Below are 13,445 nucleotides of genomic sequence, written 5' to 3'. Positions count from 1 at the left end.
CATTGCGTGTGGGCCCCTGAAAACGAGCCTGGGTCCCTGCTGCCTCTGGCCTGTCCTGGGGAAGGAGGAGCACACAGCTTACTGGGTGTCCTTCTGATGGGAGGCATCGTGCTCGCCCTCGCCCTCACCCTCTCGGGGCTTTGCTTCCTCCCCGTGAGGCTGGAGCACTGGGGCCCTTTCCTCCCGCTGCTCTCAGGAGGGAGGGAAGGAATGCGAGGGGAGGAGAGAACGCAGCTCTAGAGCACTTTTATTAGGGACAATGGGACAGTCCTCCCTGGGCGCAGAGAAGGGAGGGCGGGCTTTCACTTGTTAACCTCCCTCACGCTGCTTCCAGGAAGCCGGGTGAAATTCTAGAGGGAAGGGAAGAGAAACTAAGACTGGGTATGACGGGGGCTGTTTGGGCCCCGCCCCAGCTGTCTTCAGGCTCCCGGCCCCTCTCCTCCTGCCTCCCACAGCGCAGCCGCAGCTCCAGCCTCCTCTCCATCCCTGCCCCACCTGGCTGGCCTCCGCCTAGTCCTTCCTCCCTCCTTCCTGGCGGGCCACCTACCAGTCAGGCCTCAGCTGGGGGGCAAGGCTTTGAAGAACGCGAACTGCCCGGGGAAGTAGTGGCCGTGAGGGTCCTCGCCGGCGCGCTCCACCCTGCTGCACTGGGCCTCCTGGCGCTCCTGCAGCTCCTGCAGCTCCTGCGGCAGCCGCACCGCTCAGGCCGCGCCCCCTCCACGCCCCCATCCCCCAGGCCCAGAGCCCTCCTCGCCCCTCCATGCAGGCTTCCGCCTCCGACCTCTCCCACAGGCCGTTTCTGTCCACCAGCTCCCTCCCCAACCTCTGCCCCCTCCTCCGCGCACTCTTACCTGTTGAACCTGTGTCTCCATGGGGCAGTGGAGCATCCGGCCCAGGACTTCGCCTTCAGGGCCCAGCTTGATGCAGGCCAGGCATTGCCGCTTTCTCTGGGGAGGGGCGCATAGAGCCCAGAGAGGAGACGGGTGAGTGAGGGGAGGCCTGCGGCCCCGAGGGTGAGAGTGGGAGCCGGGGGTTCCCCTGGCAGGCCAGGTGCTTCCAGGCTCAGCCCACCCTCAGACCGGGCAATTTCGGAAGTCAAACCATCCTGCAGTTTTCTATGAACCCTGAGTGAGTGTGTGTGCGCACGCGCGCGTGTGTGTAGGTGGGAGTCCTCGTCCAGGTGGGTTCTCCCCACCTGACTTCCACCTGAGCTGCTCTGCTGTCATCTGTTATATTTATTTGTATTTTCTTATAAGATTTGAACACAATGGTCCTGGTATAAAAGTCTAGAAAACCACTCGTATAATCCAGTCCCTCCCTTAACAGATGGAGGAAACTGAGGCCTTCAGAGAACCTGGGAAGTAACAGGGCTGGTGGTTGGCAGAGCTGAGACTGGACACCAGATGGTTGCGTTCCGGCCCCAGGATCGCCCCCATGGCAGTGACTTTGCCCCCAAGGTGGCTGATGACAATCGAGCCCTGTTAGGAACCAGCCCGGGCTGGGCCATCTCCACTTGAAAACACACAGGAAATGGGGCATTCACCAGGCCTAGGGTGGGGACCACCCGAAGCCCATACCATGGCCTTCTTCCACCGGTGACGCGAAGCCTGAGAGAGGAACTTGGATGGCATGGAAGGTGGACCCACTCTGAAGAGCATGTGTCCTCGGGGGTAGCCCAGCCGTCCCTCCTCCTGCCTGTCCAGGCCCCCAGCCCACCTGCAACCATCACAACCACCAGCCGAGACAGGCAAGTCAGCTGCCAGGGAGGCTGCTCCGCCCTGGGGTCCCCAACCTGAGGCTTCTCGCTGGATCTCCTCCTGAACCCCAGTCGCACACCCCCGCGCTGAGCGCATGCCCCATCGCATGCACGTGCCTTCACTCACCCCTCTGGGCTTGACCTTGCACTCCGCTTTCTTCCAGTCCTTCTTCCGGCAGTTCGTCTGCTGGAGCTTAAACTCCAGCCTCACAAAGGTCCCGGCCGGGAAGGGCTACCCACAGACAGACGAAGGCCAGCAGTCAGCTGAGCAGGCAGCGCCCTTCCTGGACGTGACCTGTCCCTCCTCCCTCCCCCCCACCGTGAGACAGCACGTCCCTGGAGATGGCTGGGCTGGCTGGCCCTTCTCTGGAGAGCTGGGCGCCTCCGGGGCCCAAGCGCCTTTGTACCTCCTCCCTGGGAACATGCCGACCACCCCCCTCCCCTCCCTGGGGTGCCGCTCACCGTGTCCATGGCACTGTCCACACCGGTCTCCCGGAAGGCCCACTGCACGGGCGGATGCTTGTGGAACTCCTCCAGGGCCACCTGCAGGCCCAGGTGCTGGGCCGCCGTGAGCTCATCCTTGCCCAAGCCCATCACGCCCGGCCACAGGGCCAGCGGGAGCAACAGCTGCCACATGGCTTCACCTTAGTCACCCTGACCCTGCGAAGGGTATGTGTGGATCCTCAGCTCATGTGCCAGCCCGCGGAGCCACCAACTCCCGGGCCCTCTGGCTTGGGGACCACATCTGGTAGAGCTCTGGGCAGAGGTGCAGGGACAGGGAGTGGCGCTTTGCAGAGATTCCCCTGGTATTCCCCTGGCCCTTCCCCTCCCCTCCCCTGCCCCCACTGTTCCCAGGTCCAGCTCAGGGCGGCTTTGGCCCTGTCCTGGGTAGGTGCTGAGTTGGCTGTGGTCCTCAGGCCAGCCTTGGGGGCAGCACTGTTGCCCCCTCCAGCCCTCCCCTGCTTTTCTGGCCCATCTTCTCTGACTCCAGTCCCCAGACTGCTGGCTCTGTGGGGTCCCGGGCCCTGACCCTCAGCCTGCGGCCCCCGCCCCCCTACTGGAGGTGGGGAGGGACAGGCCCAGAATGGAGGCCAGCTGGAGGCTGAATATTTTGGGGAGGACGTAAACACGAGGGAGGGGCCCAGAGCGGGTGGGAAGTGGGAGGATGCTTAACCCTCCCTGTGCTGAAATGGCCCGGTGCCCTTGGCCCTCCGAGCCCCCCACCCCAGAAATGGGGGCCTCGGCCCCACCAGGGCTTTCTTTCCAGAGCAGACCCTCCCTCCCTAGCTGTTTTTTCTGGAGCTTTCGCCACCAGCCCTCTCCCAGCCCTCTGATCCCGCCTCCCGCAATCCATGACTGGGGTCTCCTGAGGGCTGGACCCTCCCCGGGAACTCTGCCTGTACAGTCTTCTTGGGACCAGAAGGCCACAGATGTGGAAACTGAGACCCCCGCGGTGAAAAGCGACCAGGGTCTCGCCGTGAAGCGAGGGCCCACAGACAAGTTGCCCAATCTTGCCCTTTGGAGCTGTGCCCTTTGCCCGCCCCATCCTCCCGTCCAGCTGTCCTGCCATTCTCCCCCCCTCACCTCCTTTCTTGCGCCTTGGGGTCTCTCCTACGCTTCCCCTCCCGAGGCCACGGCCGAGGCCTACTCCTGGCCAGGCTGTCAGCCTATTCCCGGCACCCTCTCCGGCGTCTCTCGGGTCGGCCCCCATCTCCTCCCCTCCCACCTCCTGGGCCCCTCCAGCTCCCAGCAGCTGAGGCTCCTCCCCCCCGCTAGGACCGCCCGCCCTCCCGGGACTTCCCTCCCCATCCCACCCTCCCCTCCCCTCTACTCCCGCTGCCCCCGCAGAGGAGCCCCAGCTGTTGGCCTTCTCGGCTGGGCTCGGCTGGCCAGGCTTCGCAGCGGGATGTGGGACTGCCCTGCCCCCCAGGTAGGGCTACCCTTTCCTTAGGCCCTTCCCGGGCGACCAGTCCCTCGCATCCCCGAGACACGGATTTCAGGAAATTCTTGCCAGAAACACAGACATCCTCAAAACCACATGAGACCTTGAGTCATTTGATCCCTCCCCCTGCTTCCCGCGCCCTAAAGCCGCTCTGAGAGGGAAGGCGTCTCCTTAGAGGTGACTCTGGGGTCTGACCACCTCCAACACCAGCAAACGTGTCCAGTCGTGAAGGATCACGTCCCACCCATGGTGGCGACAGACTGCAGCGTCTCATGTGGGTGAAGGGTGAGGTGGGATTCACAAGGCTGATGGGGAGTCAGGGAAGACAGGGGTCCCAACTCCTGCTGGTCCTGAGCAAATAAGAACAAGCTCTGGGACTTGGTGTGTCCGCCACCAGGGCTGATCTCCCACAGAGAGGACCTCATTTAACTGCCCAAATCCCTGGAACTTCTGCTCCCTTCTCTGTGAGGGGGGGGTCAGAGACCCTACATTTAGGGGTTGTTTTGAGGATTAAATGAGCAAAGTGGAAAGTGCCAGATGACCCAGTGTTTGGCACAACTTTTTCTTCCCTTCCCTATGTACGCCTGCCAGGATTCTCCACGTGGAGCTGAAACCTTCCTTTGCAGTGTGCTCTGGGGGCGCCAGAAAGATCCTTGGCTTCAGTTAGCCAGTTCTGGTGGCTGAAATCCCACCATCGACATTTCAGTCCCATCTGTGAGCTGTGGACGATCATTAAGCAGAGATGAGAGCTGGGGTCTTTGTTCTCCAGGAGCTTCCGAGGTGGGGGCTAGAGAGACAATAGGCATGCAGAACACATTCCCCAGCCCAGGGCCTCGTGCTGGGGGACGTCCTGGGGGTGGGTGACCAGAGAAAACTTTGAGCTGAGGACAAGCTGGGACAGAAGTCCTCCTGCCTTTGGTAGGGGCCGTAGGAGGCCTGGGGGGGCAAGGGAGGCTTGGCGCAGCTTGGTGGCAGCCGGCAAGGAAGGAGGCCGGGGGCTGGGTGCAAATACAGTGTAGGTCACACAGCGAGACCAAGTTCCCTTTGGGTGAAAGGAACGTGAGGGGCGGGCAACCGCACTGCAGGGCAGTCACGGGTGGGGACATGTGAAGGGGCTACTTAACGCACATCCGTGAGCTCAGCACCAGGTGACACGTCCCAGCCCAGGGGAGCGGTGACAGCACTTAGCTACTTAGTAGTGGTTAATGATACTCCCGGGCATCACAGTTGAAAGTGGAGATTCACATATCCGAGTCGTTCTGGCAAAGTTCTCCAATAACCGAACTGAGTACCTAAAACATTTTCCTTTAATGTTTGCTGCCACAGAGAAAAGCCAGTGTATGTTTTTTCAGAGAATCAATTTGACCTTGAAGCAAAAGCATATCACTTTCAAAACTACACCTGTCTGAGTTAGGTACATTCACTACTTTTTGTATCATTTGTATTATTCTTTTGAATAATTGACATAAATTCAAAAGAATATTGCATGAATTCAAAAGCAACTATAAATGTATCAAATCGACAAACTATTCTTCAATTTTTGTAAATTTTGCAGCCAATTTACATCATGCTGTCTACTGTAATTAAAACCCTTTACGTATTGATTCATGTGAGAAAAGTATGCAAAGTCATAATTATTGATCTCTATTAGTAAAAGATTTAATTTGAAATTCTTATATTTGTCTGGACAGGTCACAAATGAACTTTTCCTTTCTTTGGAGCTTCAGACGTACCTTGATCATACGTAGTGTGATATTGGTGAGAACATTTACACTGACATTTAAAATCTTTGATTGCTGAATATTTGGTTAACATTCTTTTTTGTTTCAAGAAAATCTTGGCGTTAAAAAAAAAAAAAAAGAAAATCTTGGCGTTAACAGTGCAGTAAACCTTAGTAAAACCCTTCCATGACTCAACCAATGAGCGTTGGCAACGAAAAGCTTCTTAAATTCATGATCTCCTACTCCTTTCAATAGTCCCCTAAACTGCTGATGTTTCATAGTATTTGCACTTAAGTACCGAACAATTTTAACAACTGTGTCCATGACGCTTGCACAGAGTCCGTTCAGAAAAGCGAGCCCAAATATTTTCAGTATTCAGTGGAATGAAGCAATGTGGGAAACATCGGTCTCTTGTTTGAAAATTCCAACACCTCAGTCACACTGGCCACATGTCAAGTGCTCATTATGAACCATGGTGTCTATATATGTTCATAAATGCGTGGGCTATTTCTAGAAGGAAAAACAAAAAACTTGTAGCAACGGTTGCCTCTGAGGAGAGGAACTGTCTGGCTGAAGTAAAGGGAAGTGAGGAAACTGCATGCCCTTCGTATTTTTACAATTTCATACCGTCTGGGTAATTTGTTGCGTAAAGTGTAAAATTCGTTTTCAGAAGTTTAAAAATCACAAGACAAACAGCATTTTTGAAAACTCACCCTGGCAAGTATGTAGAGAGTGGACGAGAGGGGACATGTCCAGGTGCAGGACGCCCTCGGTAGGAGACAAAGGCAGTTGTCAATGAACGTGGCAGAAATGGGGGTGGTGAAGATGGAGCAAAGCAGGCGGATAAGTGGAGCGCCTGGGAAGTAAAAGGGTTTCATGATAGACCAAACGTGGGCTCCACGGAGAGGGGTATCAGGAGGGAATTCCAGGTTTCCGCCTGAAGAATTACTCTAAAGAATTCTGAGTTCACATTCTTCTTTTTATTTATTTATTTTATTTATTTTTTGATGTGGACCATTTTTTAAAGTCTTTATTGAATTTGTTACAATATTGCTTCTGTTCTATGTTTTGGTTTTTTTGGCCGCGAGGCATATGGAGTCTTAGCTCCCCAACCAAGGATCGAACCAGCAGCCCCATGCATTGGAAGGTGAAGTCTTGACCACTGGACCACAGGGAAGTTCCACACACTCTTGTTTTTAAAACCTGGGAGGGCTTCTGTGGTGGCGCAGTGGTTGAGAGTCCGCCTGCCGATGTAGGGGACACGGGTTCGTGCCCCGGTCCGGGAAGATCCCACATGCCGCGGAGCGGCTGGGCCCGTGAGCCATGGCCGCTGAGCCTGCGCGTCCGGAGCCTGTGCTCCGTAACGGGAGAGGCCACAACAGTGAGAGGCCCGCGTAGTAACGGGAGAGGCCACAACAGTGAGAGGCCCGCGTACCGCAAAACAAAACAAAACAAAACAAAAAACCAGGGAACTCTCTGAATTATGCCTTATAGTTCCTTTCCCACATTCTTCCTAATATTTCCTTCTGAAATTTTGATCAGATGCTTGTTAGACCCTCTCACTCTAGCTTCCTTATCTCCTAATCCCTTCTGTATTTTTTTATTTTTCATCTCTTTATTCTACGTGCTGCATTCTGGTTAAATCTTTCATTCATTATTTACCAGGTGTACTAATTTCTGCTTCAGTTATGTGTAATCTGCTTTTAATCATTCTATTAAATTTTAGGTTCCATTAAAAATTTTCTAGACATTCTATTTGCTTCTTTTTCAAATCTTCCTGTTCCTTTTGGTTACTCTTTTGTGCTCTTTGGCCATTCGTATACCTTCTTTGGACAAATCACTATGAAACTCCTTTGACCATATTTTAACTTGTTTGTTTGTTGTTGAGTTGTAGGAGCTCTTTATATATTCTGGATGTTAGTTCCTATCAGATATAGGATTTGCAAATACTCTCCCATTCTATGGGTTGCTTTTTCACTCTGTTCATAGTGTACTTTGATGCACAAAGGTTTCAATTTTCTTGACGTTCAGCTTATCTGTTTATTGCTTCTGTTGTCCAGTTGCTCTGGCTAGAACTTCCAGTACTTTGTTGAATAGAAATGGTAAAAACAGACAGCCGTGCCTTGTTCCTGATCTTAGAGGAAAAACTTTCAGTTTTTTGCCATTTGAGTATGATGTTCACTATGGGTTTCTCAAATATGGCTTTTATTAAGTTGAGGTAGTTTCCCTCTATTACTGGTTTGTTGAGTGGTTTTATCATGAAAGGGTATTGAATTGTGTCAAATGCTTTTTCTGCTTCAGTTGAGATGATCATGTGGGTTTTGTTTTGTTTGTTTGCTTTTGTTTGTTTTTTGGCCACGCTGCATGCAAGGCTTGTGGGATCTTAGTTCCCTGACCAGGGATTGAACCCGAGCCCTCCACAGTGAAAGCGCAGAGTCCTAACCATTGGACCGCCTGGTAATTCCCCATGTATTTTTTTTCTTCATTCTGTTATTGTGGTTTATTAAATTGGTGGATTTTAATATGTTGAAATATCTTGAAAGTACCAAGAATAAATCTCACTTGGTCATAGTGTATAATCCTTTTAAGAGCTGCTGAATTTTGTTTGCTAATATTTTGTTGAGGTTTTTTCTTTTGCATCAATGTTCATAAGGGATATTGGTCTATAGTTTTCTTGCAGGTTTTTTTTTTTTTTTTCTGGCTTTGGTATCAGGGCAATGCTGGCTTCATCGAATTATTTAGGAAGTGTTCCCTCCTCTTCAATATTTTGGAAAAGTTTGAGAATAATTCATATTACTTCTTTAAAATGTTTGATAAAATTCACCAGTGAAGCCATCTGGTCCTGGGCTTTTCTTCATTGGGATATTTTTGATTACTGACTCAATCTCCTTGCCAGTTATAGGTTTATTCAGATTTTCTATTTCTTTGTGATTTACTCTTGGTAGGTTTTATGTTTCTAGAAATTTGTCCATTTCATCTGTTATCCAATTTGTTGGCATACAATTGTTCGTAGTACTCTCATAATACTTTTTATTTCTGTCAGATCAGTAGTAATGTCTCCACTTTCATTTCTGATTTTAGTAATGTGATATTCTTGACCTTATCTTTCATACCTTTTATTGAACTTTTAAATTAAAATTTCAGTGTTTTTTAGTGTCAAAAGCTCTTTCCTATTTAAAAATACCATGCTGTATTTATGGGATTTCTTTTAAAAAGTTCTATCTGCTCCTTATTTCAGCTCATAGTTTTGGTCTTTCGTGTCGGAAGCATTCCTCAAATGCCCACTTGAAAGTTTTGTGGAAAGTCTGGGGCCCTGTCAACTGGCGGACTGCACTGTAGGGCGATCGGGTAGTAAGCCTGATTTTTTGTTATTGTTTGAATGATCCCCAGTGTTGGTATTATCCATAGGTCTTTTCTTTGTAGCCGTCCAATTTTTCCAAGAGTCCTGTGAGCTTTTGCTTGTGAGTAGTGCTAGGCTGGTTGTGTTCTGGGTGCCAAGTGGGGTCAGGGGGCTGAGAGCCATCATTAGCATGGGGACTTTGACTTTGCCCTTCTGCTCTCATTTGGGCCATTGCACTCACCTGATTCCATTTTTACAGAGCAAAGCCTGTGGTCTCCAGCAGAGTCCACGTCCTAAGACTTGGGATGCACTTTACCATTAATGTAACATACCATTATGATGAGGCTTTAAAGGAAATTCAGAAAACTAATAAAATGAACTTGCACCTTTATCAAATACATTTAAAAAGACGCTTCATGAGTGCAAAATATTTTCCTAAATCGGAGTGGTCAGAAGGCAAATATCAAGCTGAATGTCCAACAGATACCAAGGAGCCCATTAGACGGCACTCCATGATCTACCACTAGATGGCGATGGTGAGCACCAGCTAGGTCTTTGCCCTTAACAATTCCCTATTTTTTTAAATAACAAGGCTGTGGAACTATTTTTCTTACATACTTGCGGTAGCCTATCATCACTTTTTGGTCCCTGATTTAATCCTAAGAACTTCTCTTAACTCCATCTGACCCATAAATCACGCCAATTTGTTGCAGTGGTTTTGTATTCATATATCATATGCATGTTTGTTATGACCCTAAACCAGCGCACAGCAGGGATAAGCCGCATCTCAGCCAGTGGAAGGCACATAGGGTAGTTTAGATACTATGAAATTAAACAGTTTTTTTGTTTGTGTTTTGGCCGCGCCGCGTGGCTTGTGGGATCTTAGTTCCCCCGACCAGGGATTGAACCTGGGCCCCCGGCAGTGGAAGCGCGGAGCCCTAACCACTGAACCGCCAGGGAATCCCTGAAATTAAATACTTTTCAAGTGTTTGTTTTGTTTTGTTTTGTTTTTTTGCGGTACGCGGGCCTCTCACTGTTGTGGCTTCTCCCGCTGCGGAGCACAGGCTCCGGACGCGCAGGCTCAGCCGCTCTGCAGCATGTGGGATCTTCCCGGACCGGGGCACGAACCCGTGTCCCCTGCATCGGCAGGCGGACTCTCAACCACTGCGCCACCAGGGAAGCCCTCAAGTGTTCTTTTTTAAAATGAATTTTACTTGGTATATTATTTGTTGGATGTAGTAACTTAATAGAATGTTACTGTGCAGTAGTTAAACATGCTATATTGTTTTAATTTCTCATAACACCCCCAAAATAAACCTGAAATCCTGGTAAGGGGAAACTCTCTTCTCATGTTTTGAGACAGCGAAGGCAAACCAGTTCTGAGAACATCAGAGACTTCACGGGCCAACTCCGGAGGCACCACATCTAACTGTGACCCGGATTTGATCCTGGAGCCGATCAGAAGGCATCAGGTTGAAGCCAGGTTTACACTCTGATCCCTCCAACTACCTCGCGTGGTTTTTTTCAAGAGGAGTCTGGGTAGGAATGAGCTGAGGTTAGAGGCAGCATTTTTGTTATTTGGTGAACAGGTACAGATGGAGTTCACAAACAGCAGCACATGGCACTCACAGGAAACAAAACACTTGAAAATACACCTGCTTCTGCTAAATCACAGGCTTCACAGAGATTCTGTTTAGAATTGTCTTGCGTTTCCAAATCAAGCTTGGCTTGTAGTAGATTTTAAACCAAGAACGGATACACACTGGCCTCTAAGTCCATCTTTTGAATTTAGTTGAAGAAGAGACAGCCTGATGCCAGTCTGGAGTACAAAAGACATAGATGAGATTTGACCTTGAAAGGGTAAAAATGTCGATTTCTAGGGGACAGCGAGTACTTTCTCTCTCGGCTGACACACCAAGGTGATCTGTGGCAGCTTCTCCTGGCGATGTGTGGTCCTAAGACCAAACCCCTAGCGGGTGGTAGTCGTGGTCTCCCGAGCATGGGGCACCCTCCCCGCTGCTGCACATGCGACTGGCCGTGTCAGAGGTTCCCTAAGGATTCCTGCCCTCCAGTTATTCTGCAATAATGTTCGAGATAAAGGAATATGTTCAAGGCACTGCTGCCCACAATCAGAGCCCTTCCAGTGGGAGAGCTATGGACTGAAGTTTTCTCCCAGGTTCCTTGTTCTTTGCCTCACTCACATACCGATTGGAATTTTTCTGTAAGAAAAAGTGTTTTTTTCTGTCTCCCTAAAAGTTCTGTCCGACTCCATCGCCTGCTTAACAAGCAGTAGCCGAGGGAGGAGGTTTGAAGTTCACTGGCTGATAATTGGCTGGGGCTGCTCTTTCGGCAGCTCCGAGTGGTCTAATCCAGCTCGCTTCACCATGGGATGAAGAACTCGTATTTCCTCTTCCATTTGGTCCACAAACACTCATGGAGCTCCTGCCAGGGGCTGGCACATTTCTAGGGGCTGTGGCTACGCGGTGGTTAAAAAAGACAGCTCAATCCCTGCCTTCACGTGGCTTACATTGTGCTGGGTAACTAGACAAAAACTATCTAACTGAATACACATCCAAATAATTTCAGGTAGGTGATAAGACTTACGAAGAGCAATAAAGTTGAGTAGGGGGACTAGAAGGTGATGGGGTAGGAGTGGATGGTGGGCTGAATAATGGCTCTAATCCCTGTCCAGGCTTCAGTCCCTGCTCAGGCCCTAATCCCTAGAACCCGTGAATGTTCCTTTATATGGCAAAAAGGACTGCAGACGTGATTAACCTAAGAATTTTGAGATGGGGAGATTATGTCAGGGAAATAAAATTGAAAAGAAAATCTCCTGCCTACCCAGAAAAGCCCTGCACAAAGGTAGGAGAGAAAGAAAACAGCTGTATTATTGGATAAGCACGTCACAGGCAATGCACTAAGAGATGGCAAAGACAGAAAGAAATTTCACCCTAATTCTTTTTTTTGGCTGTGTTGGGTCTTTGTTGTTGCGCGTGGGCTTTCTCTAGTTGCAGCGAGCAGAGGCTACTCTTTGTTGCGGTGCACGGGCTTCTCATTGTGGTGGCTTCTCTTGTTGCGGGGCGCGGGCTCTAGGCGCACGGGCTTCAGTAGTTGTGGCTCCTGGGCCCTAGAGTGTAGGCTCAGTAGTTGTGGTGCACGGGCTTAGTTGCTCCGTGGCATGTGGGATCTTCCCGGACCAGGGATCGAACCCGTGTCCCCTGCATTGGCATGTGGATTCTTAACCACTTCACCACCAGGGAAGTCCTCACCCTATTTTATAGCCCAGCAGATGCGACCCCACTGCACATGTGTTCTTCAGGGAAAGCATCGCCAGTCCTCGGGTAAGAGGACTTGACCGTTTGTCACACACAGTTCACCCTAAATTCGCCTGGAATTGGGAGGCCACCCGTGATAGCTAATTGCCTTTATGCAAAGGAAACATCCACTTGTTGTATCCTGGTGACGGAGGAGGTTTGCAGCCCCTAGCCCGGTGCTGCTGGAGAGTTAGGCTCCCACCTCCCACGGGCCGGGGACACTGGCCGCTGTTCCCTTGATGTTTGCATTTCGGAGAGACGGCTCCCAGGTCCTCGAGAAAGGCAGTCCTGGGTTGTAAAGCCGGCAAGAGGCTTAGTGAGCTTTAAAAAGATTTACATGCACCTCAAAGGGGCAGAGAAAGAACTTCCAATTAGAAGTTTTCTAAAGAAAATGCTCTTAGGGAAGGGCGGGGAGAGTTTTTCCCTTTTTGTACCAGGGAGAATTAAGACTTACTTTTCTTAGTTTTAACTTGCGTCTTCCCTTACAATTATCCTGGATTATCTGGGTGGCCCCTAAGTGTAATCAGAGGTGTCCTCGTAAGAGGAAGGCAGAGGGAGATCTGACTACAGCAGAGACAGATGTGAGAACTGAAGCAAGATGCTACCCTCCTGGCTTTGAGGACGGAGGAGGGAGCCCTGAGACACAGAATACACACAGTCAGCTCTAGAAGCTGGAAAAGACAGGCCAACAGTTTCTCCTTTAGAGCCTCTGCAGGGAACGTGGCCTTGCTGACACTTCGACGTCCACCCAGTGAAACTGATCTGGGGCTTCTGACATCCGGAACCGTAAGAGAATAAATGTGCGTTGTCTTAAGCCACCGAGTTTGGGGCAATTTGTCCCAGTGGCATCAGGGACCTCCTCACCCGGGTGGGAGTACGGAGGAGAGAGAAGGTCATCGGGGCGCATGTTTTGAGGAGAGGATACTTGAGTCCAAATCTGAACAAAGTGAAGGAGTGCCGCCTATAAAGAGCAGGAGGGAGGGCGTCCCAGGCGGATGAAACAGCAACTCCAAAGGCCCTACGGTGGGATGCAGCTTCTGTGGCTGCGCGGAGGGGCTGGCAGGCGGTCAGACCAGGCGGAACCTTAGAGGCCGCGGCAGCCCTTTGCTATGTCGTCAAAATGTGGAGTGAGCAACCTGATCTCTGTTTAAAAGGATCAAATGGTCCGGGAGGCCAGGCTCCGGGCGGCCAGAAGGGGCCAGGAGCAGCAGGTGGCAGGAGAGGCTCTCGCTGCGGGCAACCTGGTTTCCTTTTGACCCACTATGTTCTTTTCCTTTCCAAAAAAACGGACTCCTGGGGGCTTCCCTGGTGGCGCAGTGGTTAAGAATCCATCTGCCTGCCAATGCAGGGGACACGGTTCGTGCCCTGGTCC

At 50.9% G+C, this 13,445-nt stretch overlaps 3 protein-coding genes across 4 annotated transcripts in view; 2 read left to right on the top strand and 1 right to left on the bottom strand.

Annotated features, from left to right (window-relative positions):
- The window catches only part of ZNF775 (zinc finger protein 775), a 59,624-nt gene that overhangs the window by 12,045 nt on the left and 34,134 nt on the right, over window positions 1-13,445 (top strand). The gene's annotated exons all lie outside the window — the stretch shown is intronic.
- The window catches only part of REPIN1 (replication initiator 1), a 36,392-nt gene that overhangs the window by 12,034 nt on the left and 10,913 nt on the right, over window positions 1-13,445 (top strand). The gene's annotated exons all lie outside the window — the stretch shown is intronic.
- RARRES2 (retinoic acid receptor responder 2) lies at window positions 232-3,455 on the bottom strand. The gene is made up of 6 exons (XM_030854179.2): window positions 3,341-3,455; window positions 2,219-2,416; window positions 1,884-1,988; window positions 852-947; window positions 548-683; window positions 232-350 (listed from the first exon to the last, which is right to left on the bottom strand). The coding sequence occupies exons 2-5, from the start codon at window positions 2,390-2,392 to the stop codon at window positions 558-560; spliced, it is 501 nt and encodes a 166-aa protein (XP_030710039.1). The 5' UTR covers window positions 2,393-2,416; window positions 3,341-3,455; the 3' UTR covers window positions 232-350; window positions 548-557.

Source organism: Globicephala melas, chromosome 9 (genome assembly GCF_963455315.2).
Source record: "Globicephala melas chromosome 9, mGloMel1.2, whole genome shotgun sequence".
Classification (NCBI taxonomy): Eukaryota; Metazoa; Chordata; class Mammalia; order Artiodactyla; family Delphinidae; genus Globicephala; species Globicephala melas.
Note: the sequence above shows the minus strand (reverse complement) of the source record. Positions and strands in the feature narration are given on the sequence as shown.

What these genes read in the sequence shown, in the direction of transcription:
- RARRES2 (XM_030854179.2), bottom strand. Translation starts at nt 2,392, where the DNA reads ATGTGGCAGCTGTTGCTCCCGCTGGCCCTGTGGCCGGGCGTGATGGGC. An exon ending in TGGACAGTGCCATGGACACG is followed by an intron (nt 1,989 to 2,218) that starts GTGAGCGGCACC and finishes GTCTGTGGGTAG; the next exon opens with CCCTTCCCGGCCGGGACCTT. An exon ending in GCAAGGTCAAGCCCAGAGGG is followed by an intron (nt 948 to 1,883) that starts GTGAGTGAAGGC and finishes GCCCCTCCCCAG; the next exon opens with AGAAAGCGGCAATGCCTGGC.